The sequence below is a fragment of the Lepidochelys olivacea genome, assembly GCF_965140295.1.
Source record: "Lepidochelys olivacea isolate rLepOli2 genome assembly, chromosome: 21".
Classification (NCBI taxonomy): domain Eukaryota; kingdom Metazoa; phylum Chordata; order Testudines; family Cheloniidae; genus Lepidochelys; species Lepidochelys olivacea.
The window spans coordinates 18,207,369-18,229,824 of record NC_140431.1 but is presented as its reverse complement, the minus strand read 5'-3'; the positions used below and the strand labels follow the sequence as shown (position 1 = coordinate 18,229,824).

At 46.8% G+C, this 22,456-nt stretch overlaps 1 protein-coding gene across 4 annotated transcripts in view; it reads right to left on the bottom strand.

Moving 5' to 3' along the window:
* KDM5B (lysine demethylase 5B) overlaps positions 1-22,456 on the bottom strand; it is a 178,815-nt gene that overhangs the window by 37,658 nt on the left and 118,701 nt on the right. For all 4 annotated transcript variants that reach the window (XM_084611400.1, XM_084611399.1, XM_084611401.1 and 1 more), the window contains 5 exons: positions 15,825-15,939; positions 14,802-15,157; positions 12,074-12,212; positions 8,398-8,577; positions 126-284 (listed from right to left, as the gene is read on the bottom strand). In XM_084611400.1, the coding sequence (XP_084467526.1) occupies positions 126-284; positions 8,398-8,577; positions 12,074-12,212; positions 14,802-15,157; positions 15,825-15,939 (949 nt within the window). The remainder of the gene's footprint in view (positions 1-125; positions 285-8,397; positions 8,578-12,073; positions 12,213-14,801; positions 15,158-15,824; positions 15,940-22,456) is intronic.

The following is a 22,456-nucleotide window of genomic DNA, read 5'->3' as shown; positions in this document are numbered from 1 at the left end:
ACCCCCTTGTGGAGAGCTGGGAGAGAAGCTGGGCAGCAGGGAGACAGTAGAGATGCAAGTAGGATATAAAATCAAGTGGGGAAAAAGCCCTAAGAGGAGCCTGTATTTCCAAGTTTAATACATACCGCAGAGGCAGTCTCCTTACTCTCACACAGAGCTCTTTCCAGATCACAAAGACTCTCCAGCCTGGTCCCTCTCTTCTTTCCATTTGGCACTGGCTCCTTTAATTTTTTCTGTTTCCTTTTAAGATTCAGTGTTCCAATATCACATCTGGGAGACAACACCTAAGACACAGCCAAAGCACAACTGTCTGGAGCATTTCTCAGTGCATTTATTCTCGCATAACACATGGCCATGCACTCATAAGTCCATTTAAGTACCCTAAAACTTTGACTAACTAAACGTTACGTTGGGGGAAAAACAAAAGCCAGAGGACTGAAAAAACGGTTACTCACCTCTCGTAACTGTTGTTCTTCGAGATGCGTTGCTCATGTCCATTCCAATAGGTGTGTGGGCGCGCCGCATGCATGATTGCCGGAAGCTTTTCCCCCAGTGGTACCCATCGGGTTGGCAGTGGAGACCCCTAGAGTGGCGCCCTCATGGTGATGTATATATGACCCTGCCGACCCGCCACTCATTCAGTTCCTTCTTGCCGGAAGACTCCGACAGTGGGGAGGCAGGCGGGATTTGGAATGGACGTGAGCAACACATCTCGAAGAACAACAGTTACGAGAGATGAGTAACCATTTTTTTCTTCTTTGAGTGATTGCTCATGTGCATTCCCAATAAGTGACATCCAAGTGGTTACTCCAGAGGAGGGGTTGGAGTTCACCTGACTGTTGATTGAAGGACTGCCAAACCAAAAGCAGCAGCATCCCTCACCTGCTGGTAATGGCGTAATGGGAAATGAAGGTGTGGACTGAAGACCATGTTGCTGCCTTGCAGATGTCCAGGATAGGGACCTGCGCCAGGAAAGCAACAGACGTCGCTTGCACTCTGGTGGAATGCACTGTAATAGGCGGAGCTGGAATTTTAGCCAGGTCATAGCACGTCCTGATGCAGGACATGATCCATGATGAGATAGGAAACCCCCTCATCCTTTCTGCAATTGCAATAAAAAACTGTGGTGATTTACGGAACGGCTTTGTGCGTTCAGTGTAAAAGGCTAAGGCCTGTCTAAAATCTAAGGTGTGAAACATGCGCTCCCTGCTGGTGGCATGGGGTTTAGAGAAGAACACAGGCAAGAATATATCCTGGTTCACATGAAACTGGGAGACCACTTTGGGCAAAAATGCAGGGTGGGGGCATAGCTGCACCTTGTCTTTATAAAACACAGTGTACAGGGGTTTGGAGGTCAGGGCTCTGAGCTCGGACACCTTCCTCGCAGAGGTTATAGCTACTAGGAAGGCCACCTTCCAGGACAGATAGGAGAGAGGGCAGGTAGCCATAGGCTCAAAGGGAGGCCTCATGAGAGAGGATAGGACCAGGTTCAGGTCCTAGGAGGGGGGAATGGGCCGACATACAGATGGGTAAAGTCTGTCAAAGCCCTTAAGGAACCTGCCCACCATAGGGTTACTGAATACTGATCCCCCCAGCATTCCTGGGGGGGAAGGCCAAAATGGCCACCAGGTGTACCCTTAGGGATGATATCCCCAACCCTTGGCGCTTGAGGTCCAAGAGGTAGTCTAGGACAAGGGAATTGGGGTTGATTGTGGTTCAGATCCTCTTTGTTGGGACCAAATGGAGAAACCCTTCCACTTGGTGAGATATGTGGCTCGAGTGGAGGGTTTTCTGCTTCCCTACAGGACTTCCCTGACCGAGTTCGAGCACTGAAGTTCCAAAGGGTTCAACCATGGAGTTTCCAAGCTGTGAGGTGGAGGGACCCCAGGTTGGGGTGCTACAGCTGGCCGTGGTCCTGCGAAATTTAGGGATGGGCAAATGGGGAGCGCTATTGGTGTGACCACTGAAAGGTTCAGCAATACGGTGAACCAGTGCTGGCGGGGCCACACTGGTGCTATCAGGATCAACGAGGCCCTGTCCTGGCGAACCTTGAGGAGCACTCTGTGTATGAGGAGGAACGGTGGGAATGCATACATTGCGTGCCCCGCCCAAGATAGGTGAAAGGCGTCGGCAATGGAGCCTGGGCTGTGGTTCAGGAAGGAGCAGAACCTCTGGCACTTCCTGTTGCCTTGCATGGCAAACAGGTCTGTATGGGGAAAGCCCCATTTCTGGAAAATTGAGTGGGTGATATCTGATCTGAGGGACCACTCGTGTCCCTGGAATGAGTGGCTGAGGCAGTCTGCCAGCTCGTTCTGCACCCCAGGAAGGTATGACGCCTGCAGGTGTATGGAGTGTGTGATGCAAAAATCCCACAGGGCGAGGGCTTCCCGACAGAGGGGAGAGGAGTGAGCACCACCCTGTTTGTTTATATAAAACATCGCTGCGGTGTTGTCTGAGAGTACTGATACGCACCTGTCCTGGAGACGGCTCTGGAACGTATGGCATGTCAGGCGAACCACTCTCAACTCTCGGACATTGATGTGCAGCGACAGCTCTGCCTGGGACCAGAGGCCTTGGGTTCTGACAATGCCCAGATGAGCTCCCCAACTGAGCGCCAAAGCGTCCATAACCAGGACAATCGTCAGTTGGGGCTTTGCGAAAGGTACTCCCACACAGACCATCTGAGGATGGAGCCACCAGTGGAGGGAGCTGAGTATTCGCGGGGGGAGGGTCACTACTGAGTCCAATGGATCCCTGCCCTGCCTGTGCACCTGTGCTAGCCACGCTTGTAGAGGTCGAAGGCGGAGCCTGGTGTGTCGCTCTACGTATGTGCAGACTGCCATATGTCCCAGAAGCCCCATACAGTTTCTGGCTGTGCTGGTTGGGAAACGAAGGAGGGTATGAATAATGTCAGGGATTGCTTTGAAGTGTAGCTCTGGGAGGAATGCCCTCATGACCGTAGAGTCCAGGAGGGCTCCAATGAACTCTATCCTCTGAGTGGGGGTCAGGATAGACATGGGTACATTCAGTGTAAGGCCCAGCCTGAGGAACGTGTCCCTGATCAGGGATACATGCTGCACTACCCTTCTTTGGGATGCTGCCTTGAGAAGCCAGTCGTCCAGGTATGGGAAAACCTGGACCTGGCGCCTGTGGACAAACACTGCCACTACCGCCATACACTTGGTGAAAACCCGAGGGGCGGTAGAAAGGCTGAACGGAAGCACCCTGAACTGGTAGTGATGGCCACTGACTATGAACCTGAGAAAATGCCTGTGAGAAGGGATAACAAATATGGAAATACACATCCTTCAAGTCGAGGGTGGCGTACCAGTCTCCCGGCTCCATTGAGGGAATGATGGTGGCCAGAGAGACCATGTGAAACTTCACCTTTTTTTATGTATGAGTTGAGGTCTCGCAGGTCCAGGATAGGCCAAAGCCCCCCCTTGGCTTTGGGGATAAGGAAATAACGGGAGTAGAAACCCTTGCCCCTGAATTCCTGAGGGACCTCCTCTATCACCCCTAGTGCTAGAAGCAACTGAACCTCCTGTAAAAGAAGTTGCTCATGAGGGACGGGGAAGGGGGTTGGGAGTGCGGTAGGGAGCAGAATTGGATAGAATATCCTGCCCCTACCATGCAGAGGACCCAGCGATCTGACGTGATCTGAGCCCAAGCCCAGTAGAAGCGGGAGAGTTGGTTCACAATGGGACGGGAAGGATCCGGTAAGGCGACTGGTGCGCCGTCCTCGTGCGTAACTTCAAAAGTTAGGCTTAGGGCCAGGGAGCTGTTTAGTCGAACGCTGGCCTTGGCCCAAAGAGGGCTGTGGGTGCCTCCTATTGTTTCTGCCCCCCCCTTCTAGGCGGGTCCCACCTAGGGGGTCCTTGGTAGAAGCGAGATGGGGGCTGAGGCCTAAAAGGTCTTCTCTGAGGTGTAGGGGTGTGATCTTAGCGTGGCCCGTGAGTCCTTGAGGCTGCGTAAACGTTTGTCTGTATTTTGGGCAAACAGGTCCTCACGGACAAAGGGAAGGTATTTTGGACCTCAGGAGGGATACCCGAGACCTGGAGCCATGCACTATGTCTCATAGTGATGGCGGTGGCCATAGCTCTAGCTGCTGAATCCGCCCCATCGAGGGCTGCTTGAAGAGCAGTTCTAGAGACCACCCTGCCTTCCTCCAGGAGGGCTCTGAACTCCCTACGTGAATCAGTCGGGAATAACTCCTGGAACTTGGCCAATACTGACCAGGAATTAAAGGCGTATCAGCCTAGCACTGCCTGTTGGTTAGCTATTCAAAGCTGGAGACCCCCAGTTGAATAGACTTTACAGCTGAAGAGGTCCAGCTTCTTTGTGTCACGTGACTTAGGAACAGAACCCAGTTGACCCTGCCGCTCCCTATGATTTACAGTGTTTACGACCAACATACCTGGCTGGGGGTGTGTAAAAAGGTGCTCACAGCCCTTTTGTGGTACAAAGTAGTCTCTCTCCACACCCTCAGCCGTCAGTAGTATAGAGGCTGGAGTCTGCCAAAGCACGTTGGTGGTGGTCTGGATAGACTTTATGAGGGGCAATGCAACCCTAGAGGGACCCTCCGGGGCGAGGATATTTACTATGGGGTCTAAGTCCTTGGCAACTTCCTCCGCCTGGAGGTTAAGGTTAATTGCCACCCTCCTAAGTAGGTCCTTGACAGCCATTGGTGGTAAAGCGGTGGATGTGCCTGCCACAGCCTCATCAGGCGAAGAGGAGGAAGACGTTCCCAGAACCGGGTCCTCCTGCCCCTCCGGCTGTCTAGAGGCCAGACATGGTAACTCAGGAGGCCTGACAATGACCCGCTGAGTGGCCTCTATTGTCGGTGGAGTGGCAGCTGTGGCTGATCGACAGTCACATTCCGTGTAGGGTCCTCCGGTGCCTTAGGGGAGTGGCGTGCCGTTGATGATGCTGATAGAGGGGCACGGGGCCCCGACACCACCGACACAGGTCTAGACCCTTGGCCTTGTGTCTGATGATAGGCCCAGGGGGTCCAAAAGGGCCATTGTACTGTGCCTTGCCATTGGGGTGGCCAAGTGGCTATGGGCATCTCTTGCTCCACCAGCCGATGGTGCCGGGAACGATGTCAGGACTGAGATCGGTAATGACTGCATCGGGACCGTGAAGATTCGGCCTCCGACTCCAATGCCAACCACGGTGGAGTGGAGCCCGATGGTGCCGGAGAACGGTAGCGAGGGGTTTACCACGGTGCTGGAGTAGTGGCGGTGCCATCATCGGTGCCGGCATCGCTGTCCCCAACGGTGCCGTAGCCATCGGAACCGCCATCATCGGTGCTGCCATTATAGGTACCGACATCGAAGGCAAAGTTGTTGGTGGTATAGCAGCGCCCCTCGGTGCCGGGCACTCTGCTACGGTTGGTACCAACGCCGGTAGCTGAGTCTGCAGGCCCGGATCTCACACATGCGGGGCCGGGTACTGTGACATCATATCAATGAGGTTGCAGGCTGCCTCATAGGTGTCCGGAGTGGAGGGGAGGTCAAGCTCTTCCTCCAATTGCCCATGGGTAGGAAAATTTATTCCCGCCAGACTCAAGGGCTTTGCAGCCGGGCCTACACTGACAGCGTTGGCTCTTGAGGGCCTTGCCGGGGGCGTCCAACTGGAGGACACACCCCACTGTGATCACACTTCAGCTTCCTGACAGGGGAACAGCCTCTGTCTGGCTTCTTTTTCTTATGTGGCACTGGAGAATGGGATTGGTGCCTACGCGAGGCACTGGCATTGTGTGCTGGGGAACGGTGCCAGTGGCTCCTTGCCGGGTCCTTCCTCAGTGCCGGGACATCCCGCACCGAGGCTGGCGCACTGCATACTGAGGAGACCGGAGTCGGTTCCATCTGCGGCTGAAGGGCTGACTCCACCAAAAGGAGTTTCAGGCAGTAGTCCCGCTCTTTCTTTGTTCTGGGTTTAAAGCCCCTGCAAATAGGGCACTTATCTGTTTGGTGGCCCTCGCCGAGACACTTAAGACAATCGGCATGCAGCTTACTTGTGGGCATAGGCTTCCTACACCTCTCACACGCTTTAAACCCCTGCGGCCAAGGCATGCCCCAGTGCCAGGGAGAGTAGAATGAAGGGGGGCGGGGGAACCCGCTGGGAGAACAATAACTACAACTATTAACAACTTGAATAACTATCTACACTGAAGACAAAGGAAACCACTAGGCTAAGTAACTTGCGAGCAAGCACTAAGCTGTTCCAACGACCGTCACGGGCGATAAGAAGGAACTGAATGGGTGGCGGGTCGGCAGGGTCATATATACATTGCCATGAGGGCGCCACTCTAGGGGTCTCCACTGTCGACCTGATGGGTACCGCTAGGGAAAAGCTTCTGGCAATCGTGCATGCGACATGCACACACACCTATTGGAATGCACATAGGCAATCACTCGAAGAAGAATCCCATTTACTGAAATGGACGAGACTGCAAATTCATCTTTAATATGGAGTGGAGGTCCATGGAGACTCTGTTGCAGCAAACATTATTCCCTCTTGACCTTAGCAGTCAGCTCCTGGTCACACTAAGGCTCCAAGGCTGCCCACCCCCAGACACCCCCAGTTTATAAACTAGGGTCTGGGAAAAGGTTAGGAATGTTTCCAGTTGCTGCAACAGTTTAGATTCATAGCCAGGCTAATGAGCAGTGTCACAAGCACACCTCTGCTCACACTGTATTTAAGAATTTGATATGGGAAGTTTGTCTGCACAGTTAGTCTTTGTTTCTAGTTTAGTTAGTTAATGAAAATACAAAACAAGCCTCCTCCAGTCTGAAGAGAAACATGCAGTAAACTTACAATATGCAAAATGAATGAGGAGTACTTGTGGCACCTTAGAGACTAACAAATTTATCTGAGCATAAGCTTTCGTGGGCTAAAGCCCACTTCATCAGATGCATACAGTGGAAGATACAGTACGAAGATCACACACACACACACACAGAGAACATGAAAAAATGGGGGTTGCCATACCAACTCTAACGAGAGTAACCAATTAAGGTGGGCTATTACCAGTAGGAGAAAAAAAAACTTTTGTAGTGATAATTAGGATGGTCTATTTCAGACAGTTGACAAGAAGGTGTGAGTAATAGTAGGGGGAAAATAAGCATGGGGAAACAGTTTTTAGTTTGTGTAATGACTCATCCACTCCCAGTCTTTATTCAAGCCTAATTTAATGGTGTCCAGTTTGCAAATTAAGTCCAGTTCTGCAGTTTCTCGTTGGAGTCTGTTTTTGAAGTTTTTTTTTGTTGAATAATTGCGACTTTTAGGTCTGTAATTGAGTCTCCAGGGAGGTTGAAGTGTTCTTTAACTGGTTTTTGAATGTTATAATTCTTGACATCTGATTTGTGTCCATTTATTCTTTTGCGTGGAGACTGTTCGGTTTGGCCAATGTACACGGCAGAGGGGCACTGCTGGCACATGATGGCATATATCACATTGGTAGATGTGCAGGTGAACGAGCATCTGATAGTGTGGCTGATGTGATTAGGTCCTATGATGGTGTCCCTTAAATAGGTATGTGGACAGAGTTGGCAATGGGCTTTGTTGCAAGGATAGGTTCCTGGGTTAGTGTTTTTGTTGTGTGCTGTGTGGTTGCTGGTGAGTATTTGCTTCAGGCTGGGGGGCTGTCTGTAAGAGAGGACTGGCCTGTCTCCCAAGATCTGTAATCAGACATCAAGAACTGTAACATTCAAAAACCAGTCGGAGAACACTTCAACCTCCCTGGAGACTCAATTACAGACCTAAAAGTCACAATATTCAACAAAAAAAACTTCAAAAACAGACTCCAACAAGAAACTGCAGAACTGGACTTAATTTGCAAACTGGACACCATTAAATTAGGCTTGAATAAAGACTGGGAGTGGATGAGTCATTACACAAACTAAAAACTATTTCCCCATGCTAATTTTCCCTCTACTGTTACTCACACCTTCTTGTCAACTGTTTGAAATGGGCCATCCTGATTATCACTACAAAAGTTTTTTTTCCTCCTGCTGATAATAGCCCACCTTAATCGATTACTCTCATTAGAGTTGGTACGGAACCCCCATTTTTTCATGTTCTCTGTATATTTATCTACCTACCTACTGTATTTTCCACTGCATGCATCTGATGAAATGGGCTTTAGCCCACGAAAGCTTATGCTCAAATTTTAGTCTCTAAGGTGCCACAAGTACTCCTCGTTCTTTTTGCTGATACAGACTAACAGCTACCACTCTGAAATATGCACAATGCCTCTAAAATCTTTTGCAAAAACATTTAATAAAATATTAAAGCCAATTTCAGCTTTTTATGGAATTAATACCCACAGCAGTGAGGTGACAACTTAGACATGAACTCTGTGCACTTGTGGATACAGTTTAGAGTTCTTACCTCTAAAAGTGAGTAAGGGGAGTTCTCTTTCAGAAATGTATTGGCTGCACACTCCTTCCAAGCTTGAACATCTGCCACTAAAGATTCTAGCCTTGGCAGGTAGTCCAGATGCACCGGTATAGATCGACCTCTCGCCACAAGTTCCACAAGTGTGTCTAGCACGGGTACACGTCCTCCAGCCTAATGAATTAGAAATGAAGAGATGCTTGATTTGTACAAGACAAAAACAGAACAAAGACATTTGAATCAACTGGAGTGAGATTTTGTAAAACAGAATCTAGGCTCTTTATTCACCTATTGAGAACAGTCCTATTTATGATTTTTTTTTTCAATTTTTGGCACCAGTTTGTTATCTGTGTTTTTTAAATACCCTAATAATAAAAGTACATGTTCAAACTGAAAGCATTAAAAAAAGGACAACTACAAAATAACTCCAGGCAAAAAAGACTCCCGCAGCTGAAAGGTCCCAGCACCCACACCACCATGCATCCTTCTCTTCTGGAAAGCAAAGGAATTTTGTAGCATGCCCTGAAGGTAAATCAAATCCAGTCTATGAACATCCAGTCTATGCATATCATAGCAGAGTAACATTCCAAAGCAGAGCTCCCCTTAAAAGCAGCTCCTGTTCATTTAATTTGGGGTCTACAGATCAAGTGGCTCTATCAATTGGAAGCCTGGCAGAACCACATAAAGGAGAGGTGATTTCTGAAACAGGCAGAATTAAAACCATTTAGGACTCTACAGGTTACAAACACCTTAAATTTCATCCAGAAGTCAACTGACGAAAGATTGCACAGCACTGACACTATGTACTCCATATAGGAAACAATGTTCGCTGCAAGTGATTCAATCAAATTCACTATTTCTAAAAATGTAAGAGCTTAAATTAAAGGTGCTGCCACTCAACAGGGCCTTCTCTTCATACCCTTCAGTGTGTGGAATGTCAAAGCCCCCAACTTAAACATTAGAAACCAGGAAATGTTCAGTTAAGATCTCCCCACATGATAGCGCCAAAAAAGTTAGTGTTATAAGAATAAACAGAACACAGACTTACAAAACGCAGGAAACGCACACTCTCTTCATAGTTTCTGTTAAAAGGTAAATTTTGCAGCCTCTTTAAAATCCCTAAGAAAAGTATACTGGACTGAGAATTAGTGGTGAGGTCAGGGTAGAGTTTGTGGAGTAAATCTGAAGTCATCCGAAAAAAAAGTTCCCAAGACAACGCATCCTAAAAACTGAGTTATTTTGAACAGCTGCTAAAGCCCTCTAGTCTTTTTTTTTTTTTTTTGCTCATACCAATCATTGCACCACCCTCCCCCCGAGATCTAGTACACGGTACGAAGAAGGTGGCCCATAATTTGAAACATTAAATGTGGAATGAAGCAGCACTCTTATGTTGCTAACAGAATACCACACAATTCAAAGGTACAAGGGGGAAGAGTAGAGAGCACAGGAGTCTGTGTAGTCTGCCAGTAGCACGTTAATTCCAGTCTGTAATTCTAAAAAATAAGGTCTAATAAATTATTGTATTTCACATGTTAGATGTTTTCAGTACCATGCACTAAGCTCAGCGAGGGGTGTCCAGTGATACAGGTTTCTTGTGCTTCCTATCTCTGTTTTATCCTATATGCAAAAAAATGGTTAGAAGAATTTTGTAACTTAGAAAATAGCTCAGTTTTTGGGTTCCTGCATCTTGGCATACTACTTTATGAGATGATTTTCAACTTTCCCCAAACTCAAGCTCATCTTCCAGTTTACAGGCTGATGTAACTTTAGATGTAAAATTGTATGGACGCACAAAATTTGGCTTCTAGCAGAAGTTTTGCCACAATTTTAACTACTAAATCTAGCTGTTCGGTACTTATCTAACCCCCATTACTGTAGAAGCCGAGCTTCTCACAATCTTTAACATAATTATCCCCACAACACCTTTTGAGGCAGGGAAGTATTGTTATCTGTATCTTACATGGCAGAGTAGGGAACTGAACCCTCGTTTAAGAGCCAGGCTACTGCCTTAACCCCCGAACCATCCTTTCCCTTAAAGGGAACATATCCCTTGTATACACTTTACAAAGGATGTTGAAAAACTGAAGAGAGTTTCTAAGTATGTACATGGGGAAAGAAGGTTTCTGACATTAGGAGGCCCTTTAAGTTTAGAAGATGACAGCACAGCAAGATCCAACACTTGACATTTGAAGCCAGAAAAATTCAATTTGGAAATAAGATGCACATTCTTAACACTGAGGATAATAAAAGTTTCCCGTGTGAAGTGGTTAATTCACGGTTGCTTTAAATCTTTAAACTGAGACTGGTTGTCTAAATTATATGTTTTAGTTTAACCACAAGTTATAAAGCAGTACAGTAGGGAAAAATAATTCCTTCTACCACAGGAGTTAACTGGATGAAATTCCGTTGTGTGTGTTTTACTGAAGGCAAGATTAGATGATCACTAGAGTCTCTTCTGGCCTTAAAAATCTATGAATCTACAATAGGCAACTCCTACTTTCCGCACTAGCAGCAATTTCTGAATAGTCTTAAGGAATAAACATCCAGATCACGTGATACTGATCTGGTAACCACTGTACAAGTTGTTCAGCCACACCATTTGAGCCAAAGATGACAGAATGTAGTTCCAACTGCCATGCTTCTCTAGTGTGGAGCAATTTTTGCCTAGTATGATAAAGTATCACATAGTAGGATATCGGCTAAGGCAGAAAGTCCAAAATTCTGGTTGTCAGCACACTGCATACTTTCAACTCGCTTGGGAAGCTCACTATCAGTGTACTCACAAATCAATCAATTCTATTAAATACAGAGTATAAAGAAATGATAGCCATCAAGTATGGACAAAAAAATCACCAAAAGTAAAACATAGGACATAGGTCATAGGACAGAAGCTTCAGCCAATTCCTGACATGACTTCCAACAGTGAATACAAAATAAAATATGTAAGAGGAAAGCCATTCATACACCATTTCTACACTAGGGACATTTACCAAAAATGCCCACTGGTAGCACTTCTGGGGGAGCTCCAGTGCAGACAAAGCTCTCAAGGGCCAGACTCATTCCTACCACTGAGTCCATCAGACTTGTTTTCAGAATGTTTAACTGACACATGTATAAATGGGTCCTGTCAGAGAAGCCTTCTCTATACAAATGGGAATATTAAGAGTGTTAGAAATGAGTAAAGGATTGTAAAATCTTTTTTTTTTAACCTCACTTTTTATCTGACATGAACAGCTGCTCATGTTATCTATTATTACCACAGTAATTCCAAAATTAGTTCATGTTAGAATTCTGATGTTACTTGTCATATAATGCATATTATATATGCACAACTAGGATGTTAATTTAAGAATGACTGGGCCATAAGCAAAAAACTACACAGATACAGTATAAATATGCTTTTTTAAATAGTCATCAGACAATCTCTGAAAATAATAGGCAATCCCTAACATTAAAATAATGACCAGAGTAAGCTAGAAATAAAATAGTCTTAGCAACATGGCTTTTACCAGCGAGGATTTTTTGTAGCTAGATAATGGTACAAAAACTATAGCAGTGTTAAAATATAGTGTCATAATTGTTACCTGGTGGCTGTGAGAGACTTATATTAAGGAATGTTTTGCACTATGAATATCCCCAAATGAATAACCAACAGGAACATTTTACCTACCTGCAGGGCCTCCACTTCCTGTAGCCAATCTCTGGCCTTCTGTACAGCATCTTTCAGAGCAATGCCATTTGGGAGATAGGCAGGAATCTCCTCTATCTCCTTGACTGCTGCCGCAAGACTGCTTACTGACTGTCGTGGTCTATGTAAATGATACATACAGCCTACTCAAAATGTGATACAAAGTAATTCATTTTAGCTTTGTTATCGCAAACTACAAAACAAATATTGAACTGAATTAGGGATGAACCCTATACACACACACAATTCTAAGAATGAGACTACATTCTTACCACTATGCTGTTCAAGGAGCTGTTTCGAAAGGAGGAAGGTATACCCAACACTACCAGTCAATTTATGTCTTTGTAATATGACTAGGATTTTAATAATAATAATGTACGGCACAATACCTAATTTTTGGCTATCAAGTAAGTCATTACTGCAGTGACATTTGGGAGTGCTAACATTTTGATTTATAAATAATTCATTTAAAAAACTGGTATTTTTGTAATAGTTAAATTCAAGCTAAAACTAGGGACAATTTAAGAAAAGGACCCCACACCCCAAATCCATGCCCCTCCACAAATATCATACACTACATAAGCAAAAAAGGGCTGTTGGACTTATTCCTCTCACTTTAAAAAAAAAAAAGTTTTTTTATGCCTGAAAAAGGTGAGCAATATGGATCTCAGTCTAGGGAAAAGTAGACAGAGACCACTAGCCAGTGACTTAAATGCCAACTTGGGTCGTTGTAGCTAGTAACATAGAGGTGAAAGACTCAAAGTTACCCAGAGCACTGTAAATGAGTTTCTGTCCCAGAGCTGACTTTTTTTTCCTTTTTTTTTTTTTTAGAAAAAAGGGACTGAGCAGAGATTTCGGTTCAGCGTACCCACTACACTTGAGATATACATTTTAAAAGTGTTTTTTTCCCTGCATCTAAAAGGATTTGGCTAGGTACACTGAAGAACTTGAAAAGAAAGCCAAGGAGAGGTTGTTCACCACAGTATTTGTTTTTTAACTGTGTAAAATGTAAACATTTCACATGAGTGTCCTTCAGTGCCTGTGAAATCACTTTGGTACATTTCCTGGTATTGAATTATTGAGTATGTACCACAAGGATTTCACAGAGAGAAAAAAATGGTTGGTTGTTTAAGACTACTTAAAGCTTATCTTGGGGTGATTGCTGCCTTGCACACTCAGGCCTGGATAGTGGGGTTAGTGGGGTTAGTGGGGCCATCTGGTACAAATTTATGTTTAACTCCATTGGTTTTTAATTTGTTGTTCACCTTTAGCTAAAAAGAATAAAGAGAGTAAACTCACTGTAGCAAATGAAGGTGTTAAAACCTTGTTTACTCAAAAAGCTGCTGTTTGATTCTGGAGTGCCTTATGTATTTTGAAAAGAGTTGTCCAAATTGGTTTAAAAGAAAAAGCAGTGTATTACATGCATCCTTTTTCTTCTCATCAGAGTTGCAGTGATCAATCAGGAAAATTTGGGTGTTTATTTTATAGTGTTTATACATTTCCATGAGGGAGATTTAACATAACATCTAAAATTCCATAAACCTTTGAATGAGAGCCTGAGCATCTGTCAGAAAGTTCCAAAGGCAGGAAATGTTTAGAGATACAGCAGATTCACCCTTAACTCAAACCTGTCAGCTAACAGTAGGGGCTTCAGAAAAAAATATTTATTTGTCATGATGCTATTAAATATGTATATTCTGCAATTCATAACTCAGTTTTGTTGCTTACAGGCACAATTTCACCTATAGCTCTGATTTTTTGTGGGATCAAGCCAAACTTATTCTATAGTTTGTGCTTTACCATCACAGTTCTCTTAAATAACAAACAATGTGACCAGTACAAGTGTGGTAAGAAGTGCTCGAGTATTTAAATAATTATGAAGCCAAGGAACTGGGAGCCAAATTCTGGTCTCATAGAATTTGCACTTAGCATACAGCTTTCAATTCCATCTTAATGAATGTAACAAATGTTATTTCTTCCTTTATATTAATTATGCTATATTGAGAGTGAAATGTCCAGCGGCGTCCTTTCATCACAGTGAGGAGGTATTCCATCTCAATTCCTCCTCTCTCCATCTTTAGCCCTGGTCTACATAGGAGAGTTTTACCATTTATACTGATATAATTACAATTACAGAAGTATAAACCACCCCACTTGGATACTCTTATTCCAGTATAATAGTGGGGTTTTTTTTTTGGTTTAGCTTACATCGTTTCTTAAGTAACATAAGCTAAATCAAAAAGGCCCCTATTATTCCGGTATAAGAATGTCTACATGGGGGACTGAAACCAGTAGAACCACACTGGTTTAAATTCACATCTTAGCTTATAATTCACATCTTAGCTTTATTGTGTAGACAAGCACTAAGATTTGAAACACCGATGGAGGAGTAAACAATTGAATTGATCTGAACCTTCAACTGTTTTTACAGGTCCTTTCCATCTTCCCCTCCCTTCATTTGTTCATGTAAGATATATAAACAGCATGGAATTGTCCTTCTGCATATCATCCAATATTACAAAGTTCCATGCAATACCTGATACAAACTAAGTAACGATACACTAGTATACTCATGCACTCATAAAAATGAAGAGGAAAAACAAAGGCAAGAAGGTCAGGACCACATGTGAACTGCCTGCTTTTTGGGTTACCAAGTGAAAGATGCAACACTAATTGCACCTATTCCCAAACTCTAAGACTCAGTGTCTACCTGGCCTTTATCAGATTTCTGGCCTTGTCATCCCAGTGTTCAGACACAGTAAGAAGTTCTTGCAGTTTAGCCATTGCTTTCTCAACTGCTGAATGAGGAGTCAGCCCAACGCCTGAGTCTATGAGTCGTCTCATATCATCCAGGGTAAGGGAGCTTTGATCCAAGCAAGCTTGCTGTACATCTTCCAGCCAGCGTGCCTGCTCCAGACGGATCCGCAGTTCTGCTAGCTGTGGAAGATCAACATCAAACTCAAAGCTGACATTCAATAGCTCCTGCAGTTCTGCAGCACTGGGCATTTCTTCAGAGAGAAGTTTTTGGCTATGCTGTTGGAAAGCTTCCACACGATTAAGAAGATCCTGAAACACACAACAGCAAGTATTAAAACGAAAGGTGAAAACCACTGTCAAAGCTTAAAGCTCCTATACCCAAACACCACTGCCATCTTGGCTGTACCGTGAGTTAAAGCACTGCTAGTAGAATTTGCAGGCAAACACCTCACTAAGGCCATGTCTGTATGTACAGCGTTGCAGCGGCACAGGTGCACTAAAACAGCTGTGCCACTGCAGCGTGTGTGATGAAGACGCTCTGTGCCGACAGGAGCTCTCCCATCGGCAGAAAAAAACCCGCCCCCGTGAGCAGCAGAAGTTATCCTGGCAACACAGCTTGTTCACACAAGTGCTTATGCTGGTGTAATTTATGTCAGATGGGAGGTGGTATATTCACACCTCCGGACGACATAAGTTATGCCGACAAACTATAGTGTAGGCATAGTGTATGATGCAAGGAACGCACAAGGCAAAATAACCTTGAAATGCTCATCCTGTTCTTAATACCTTGGGATTTAGAATACTTTCATAAATAGCGTACCAGCAACATTAAACAGAACTTGAGTCCTTCCACTTGTGAATTCCTGTTCTAGACTAGCTGTTCAACTGTATGCAGTCTTAAGAACATTTTATTGCTATCTTTATTATTTTAAGTGTTTTAGTTCCTCCCGCTCCTCTCTAGAGCTCTCAAAGTTACCTTCAGTAATGGAGTCTGACTGAGGACACAGGGTAGAGCATACAGCTGTCTCACAAACAACCGAAGCTCATTCACAGTCAGCTGATTTGGGGATTTTCCTCCACCAGAACGATATCTGCAATTACATATAGGCATTTCCAGATTGTCAGAGGTCACTAAAAACATACCCCAACATTTAAAATTTTAAGTCTACTCATGAATTTTCAGAAACTTTAGCTCAGAGATTATACATGAAAAGCACGATCTTCAAAGCATCTAAGTGAATTAGGACTTGTCTATATGCGAAACTGAATGGAAAAAAAAGATGCCCACCTTTTCATAACTGTTGTTCTTTGAGATGTGTTGCTCATATCCATTCCATTGTCGGTGTGCACGCGCCCATGTGTGCAGTCATCGAAGACGTTTACCGTAGCACTATCTGGAGGGCTGGCTGTTGCACCCTCTGGAGTGCTGCACTCATTCCACGGTATATCAGGCGCTGCTGGCCCTCCGCCCTCTCAGTTTCTTCTTCTCAACAACTCTGACAGAGGGGCAAGAGGGCGGGTAATGGAATGGACGTGAGCAACACATCTCGAAGAACAGTTTTTTCTTCTTCGAATGCTTGCTAATGTCGATTCCATTGTAGATGACTCACAAGCAGAATCCTCAGAGGTGGGCTTGGAGTTCACAGCCTTGCAGCTTGGAGCACTGCTCTGCCAAAACCAGCACCATCATGAGCTTGCTGGGTCAGTATATAGTGCAAAGTGAATGTGTGGACAGACGACCAGGTCACAGCCTGACAAATTTCTTGGATTGGCACTTGAGCAAGGAAGGTAACTGAGGACACCTACGCCCTAGTCGAGGGAGCCATCATGATTGCTGGCTGGTGCATCTTTGTCAGCTCATAACAGTAGCGGATGGAGGCCGTGATCCAGGATGAGATTCTCTGGGTAGACACTGAGCAACCCTTCATCCTGTCTGTGACAGCAACAAATAACTGTGTAGACTTATGGAATGGCTTCGTTCTATCTATATAGAAGGCCAGAGCCCTTCTGATGTCCAGGGTATGCAGCCTGAGTTCCTCATCTGTCACATGAGGCTTTGGACAAAGGATATGTCTTGATCTGTATGGAACTGGGAGATGACCTTGGGCAGAAAGGCCGGATGCGGACACAGTTGGACCTTGTCCTTATAGAAGATCGTATAAGGCGATTCTGACGTGAGCACCCTGATCTCTGATACCCTACAGGCCGAAGTTATAGCGACTAAGAAGGAGACCTTCCATGAGAGAAGCAGGAGGGAGCATGAAGCCAAAGGCTCAAACAGGGGTCCCATTAGCCTTGAGAGCACAAGATTCAGGTCCCAAGGGAGAACCAGGTCCCGGATATGCAGGTAAAGGAGCTCCAAACCTTTCAGGAAGCGCGCCATCATGGGATGGGCAAAGACCAACCTGCCTTGAAGCAGAGGGTGGAACGCTGAAATGAATGCCAGGTGTACCCTAACTGAAGATAGCGACAGGCCCTGGAGCTTAAGGTGCAGCAAATAGCCCAGGATGTCTTGCAGTGGGGCCTCTTCCACATGAATGTGATGATCTGAGGCCAAACACGTGAACCACTTCCACTTTGCCATGTAGGTAGCCCTGGTGGAGGGTTTCATGCTGCCCAGCAGGACCTGCTGGACACCAGCGGAAAACTGCCGCTCGTCCCCACTTAACCGCGCAGTAACCAGGCTGTCAAGTGGAGTGCTGCTAGGTTCGAATGCAGCAGATTGCCATGGTTCTGGGACAGCAGAGCCGGCCAAAGAGGCAGCTGCTAAAAGACTCAGCAGCATGCTGAATCAGTGTTGATGAAGCCACACTGGGGCTATAAGGGTGACTGTCGCTTTGTCTTGCTTCACCTTTAGCAGGACCTTGTGGATTAACGGCACCTGCAGGAAGGCATACGTCAGTGCTCCCGACCACCGGTTTAGGAAGGCGTCCAACAGGGAGCCCTTGTCCCTGCCCTGCTGAGAACACAATATGTGGCACTTTCTGTCCTGCCTGGATGCGAACATCTCCACGTGGGGAGTTCCCCACTTGCAGAAGATTAGGCTGACCACCTCTTAGTGGAGCGACCATTCGTGGTCAGAAGAGAAGGTCCTGCTGAGGAGATTGGCTAGGATGCTCTTGGTTCCAGGCAGGTGAGTGGCTACCAGATGAATGGTGCGCTGCACACACATGTCCCAGAGGCTGAGAGCTTCCCAACAAAGGGTTGAAGACCTGGCACTGCCTGCCTGTTGATGTAATACATCGCGGCAGTATTGTCCTTCAGGTGGGGCAAGAAAGCCTGGTAGGGCAGGCGAACTGCTCTGAGCTCCCGACATTAATATGAAGGGCTAAATCAGCTTGTAGCCAGTGGCCCTGGGTGTTGAGCTCCCCCAGATAGTCTGCCCAGCCCAGATCTGATGTCGCCGAGACCAGGGTAAGCGACGGAGATGGGGTTGTGAAGGGAACTCCTTGCAGCACCGACTTGGGATCCCGCCACCAGTCCAGAGACAAGACGACGTGGCTTGGCACCACTGTGTCCAGGGAGTGCCAGCTGGGGATCTAGACTGAGGCCAGCCATGCTTGCAGAGGTCTCAGATGAAGTCGGGCATAGCTGACCATGTACGTGCACACGGCCACGTGGCCCACCAGCGGCAGGCACATGTGGGCCGTGGTGAGCTGGCTCTTTATGTGGGAGATCACGTCCGCCATGGGCTGAAACTGCACTTCCGGAAGGAAGGCCCTGGCTCGAATGGAGTTGAAAACTGCCCCGATGAACTCTATGCTTTGGACTGGTGTTAATGTGGACTTCTCTGTATTTATTAACAGGCCCAGGTCGCTGCAGTCACACATCTGTTTGGTCGGAAAAAAGGTCAACACCATGAAACAAGAGGTCGTGAATACCTGGGACAGTCCGGCAGTCTGAAGCCAGGAACTGCATAGCATGACCACTGCCGAGGGTACCACCCAGGCAGCTGAATCAGCCGCGCCCCAGACCATTTGGAGGGAGCACCAAGCCACTGCAGTCTCCTCCTCCACCAGAGTTGCGAACTCTGGGCCGTCTCCTGAGACATGGAGTCCTTGAACTTAAGGAGAGTGTCCCACAAGTTAAAGTTATAGTGACCCGAAACTGGAGGCTGGCCATAGAAAAAAACTTGTGACCAAACAAATCCAGCCTCTTGGCCTCCTCATTCTTAGGGGTGGAACTGGTGGGCCCCTGTTTATCCCTCTTGTTGGCTACATCACCTTCATATTGGTGCACACAACAAAATTCATTTAGTGGGGGTGGGGCTGAGGGGTTCAGAGTGGGGGAGGGGGCTCTGGGGTTGGGCCAGGGATGAGGGGTTTGGGATGCAGGAGGGGGCTCCGGCGGTGAGAGAGGACCCCCTCTCCCTCTCTCTCCCCACAGCAGCACGTGTGCCGCAGGGGACAGGCACCTCTCCTTGCCACAGCAGCTCCAGGGCTGGGGCTGTGGGATAGGTGCCCCTCCCCCGGCAGGTCCAGGGCTGAGTTGGGGCTGAGGAAGGGGCGCCCCGGCTGCAGCAGGTCCCTTAGCTGGGTGTATAAATACTCAAACCCTTTCGTAGGAATGAAGTACTTCGTTCCCACCCTCTTAGAGGTGGGCAGGATGGAGGACCGGGGTTGCCAAATGGTCTTGGCAATTTTAAGGACCCCCTTGACATGAGTGTGACGTCGGCTGGGATGGATGCTAAGAGCACATTAAACAATGTGTCCGTCTGCTTCTCCATTTCCTCTGCCTTCAGACCCAAGTTTGATGACACCCTACGGATCAATGCCAGATGCTCCCTGAAATTGTCTGGTGAGCTAACTCTGGAGGGGCCCGCCTCTGCCTTGTCTGGGAAGGATGATGATGATTGCACCACTGTGGGAGGTCTGGCAGTGTCCTCACCCACCACGAAAGGTGGCCTCAGAGTGGGTACTGGCTCATCACCCGCAGCAGCTACTGGAGCATCCTGCACCAAACCTGGTGCCATGGGTGCTGACTTCGGCCTCTCCAACGCAGTGACTGAGGGCTGGCGGGAGTGTAGCAACGGCATGATGGGAATACCCCAGGGGTTCCAATAAGGTCATTGGGTTGGCCACTGGCCCTGCTGCCAGGCTGGCACTGATGCTGCAGATACGCCCTCTGGAGCCCAATCAAGTTGCTGTCCAGGCGAGGGGCTGAACTCCTCCTCCAAGGGGGAGACGTCGTCACCCTTCAGTGACCAAGACGGGGCAACTGGTGCCGGGAGTGGTCTGACTGGTGCCGGGAGAAGGGAGAGCAGCGCCAGGTTAGGGAGAGACCTCGAGGTCTCGGTGATGGCGACCGACAGTGCAACAAAGACCGGGTCTGAGGAGATCATCTACACCAGGTCGCGAAGACGGGGATCAGGAGCCCGGTGCTGATGATTCATAGTGGCGAACCAGAGACCTGGGCTGATGTGGAGACCAAGAACGTAGTGACCTAGGGCTCTGTCTTGGCTCTGGAGATCAGTAGTGCTCGCTTGTCTAGTGCAATGCCCTGTTGGGGGGGGGGGTATAGCTCGGGGGGGGGGGGAGAATAGCTCAGTGGTTTGAGCATTGGCCTGCTAAACCCAGGGTTGTGAGTTCAATCCTTGAGGGGGCCATTTAGGGATCTGGGGCAAAAATTGGGGATTGGTCCTGCTTTGAGCAGGGGGTTGGACTAGATGACCTCCTGAGGTCCCTTCCAACCCTGATATTCTATGATTAACCATGTAGGCGGGCTTGCCCTCACAGGGAGCCATAGCCAGTTCCATTGCTACACACGGTGCCGGCTGCAGCAGGGATGCTCAAAACTCTCCAGGCACCAGGAGCTGAGAGGAGGTCAACTGTGGTCTCGACTTGGGCCTTTTACCGTTCCCTGGAGTAGGTGGCGGGTCCTTTTGTGGGGAGGAACTCCACGGGGCTAAGCCCTTTTGCAGGTCCAGAGTGGGTGTAAGGCCCGAACAGGGCTTGCTGGTGCCAACTTCTTTGTTTTCCTCTTCGACACTGTCGACGGGGATCAGTGCTGGGAAGAACCCGGCACTGGGGGTATGCTACATGCTGTGTCAGGCCATGCTGGCTCCGAGACGCATGTCGCGCTATCTCTGTGTCCGAGGATGAAAGTTCTTACAGATGTGATAGCGCTCCTTTATGTGGGATTCTCCGAGGCAGCTTCCACAACTCTCATGCAGGTCACTAACAGGCATAGGCCTGTTACTTGTGGAACAAGGCTTAAAACCCAGAGAGCGGGGCATGCCCTGCCTAGGGCATAGTCTGCCAGGACACTATCTGACTAAACACTTAACAGCTACTTAAAAACTGACTAACAAACAATTAAACTATTTGCAGTTAGAAGCACAAGGCTGAGATAGGAGAGAAAAATCGCTGACTGCTTGCTGAGCAAGGGACAGAGATGCTCCAACTGATCACCATGGGCAGTCAGCACCTGATACACTGTGGTATGAGTGTGGCACTCCGGAGGGCGGAACAGCTGGCTAAGGCAAAAGTCTCTGACGACCATGCTCGTGGGCATGTGCACACCTACAATGGAATCGACATGAGCAAGCACTCAAAGAAGAATAGCTATAGTGGAATAAACAATCCAGCAATAACTCTTCATGTGGACATACTATTCCAGAATAAATGTGATTTTATTTAGCTATTTCCTCTGCTTTAGAAGCACACTAATTATTCAGAAATAAAGTGACTTTTATTCTGCAATATAGTACTTCCTCGTGTGAACTCTACACAGTAGCCATAGAGGAACAGCTTTTTCCACAATGGCTATTCTGGTCAATTTCCCTATCTAGGCAAGACCAGAGGAGCACAGATCCCATTGATTCTCAATAGAACCTATACTCTTAAATCACTTAGTCACTTTTGAAAACTTTTAAGGGCTCTTATGCTGCAATCTCTACATTTTAATTTGCATTTTAAATCATCACATTCAATCAGCTGTTTGTGGGTTTTATTAGACTGGCTAGCATTTCTGCAGTCAAGCAGATAGTAACTAGGTCTGAGTGTCCTGAACGGAGTATGAAAGAAAGCTTATATACCGCCAGTTTGACTTAACTCCAGAACATGCCAGCTAATGTTCCAGTCACATCAGCATACCCTGGTGAGCTTTCCTGTTCCTCTGTTGTTAAAATAAATATTCATTTGTTTAAACTGTCTTATTTTAAATGGAGACTAATTTCCAAAAAAATTACATACAGAACAGAGTAAGTTTAAAAATCCACATTATGTTGAATGATAGGTAAGTAGCTTTTAAATTAATTCAAAGATCCATGTGTTCCAAGGGAAGCTGGACCTACACTCTGCAACTCTGTGACATATCAGACTGGAAGTTCTACAGCAGCTTCAGATAAATTCAGAAACAGCTACTTACCAGGAATTGCTCTTCTTCAAGAATCAACTGTTGATTCACACATGTGGGATTGTGCCCTGGCACCTTGAGATCACAGAACCCTCTTCAAAACAGTGTCTTTGGGGTTTCTGATGTGCCCCTTTGTAGCACCAAAAGTGCTTATAGGAGTACAGCCCCCAACCAGCTCAGTTCCTTCTTCTGAATCACAGAATCTCAGGTATATAGAGAACTCTGAAGTAAAGAGATGCAATAACTCTCAAA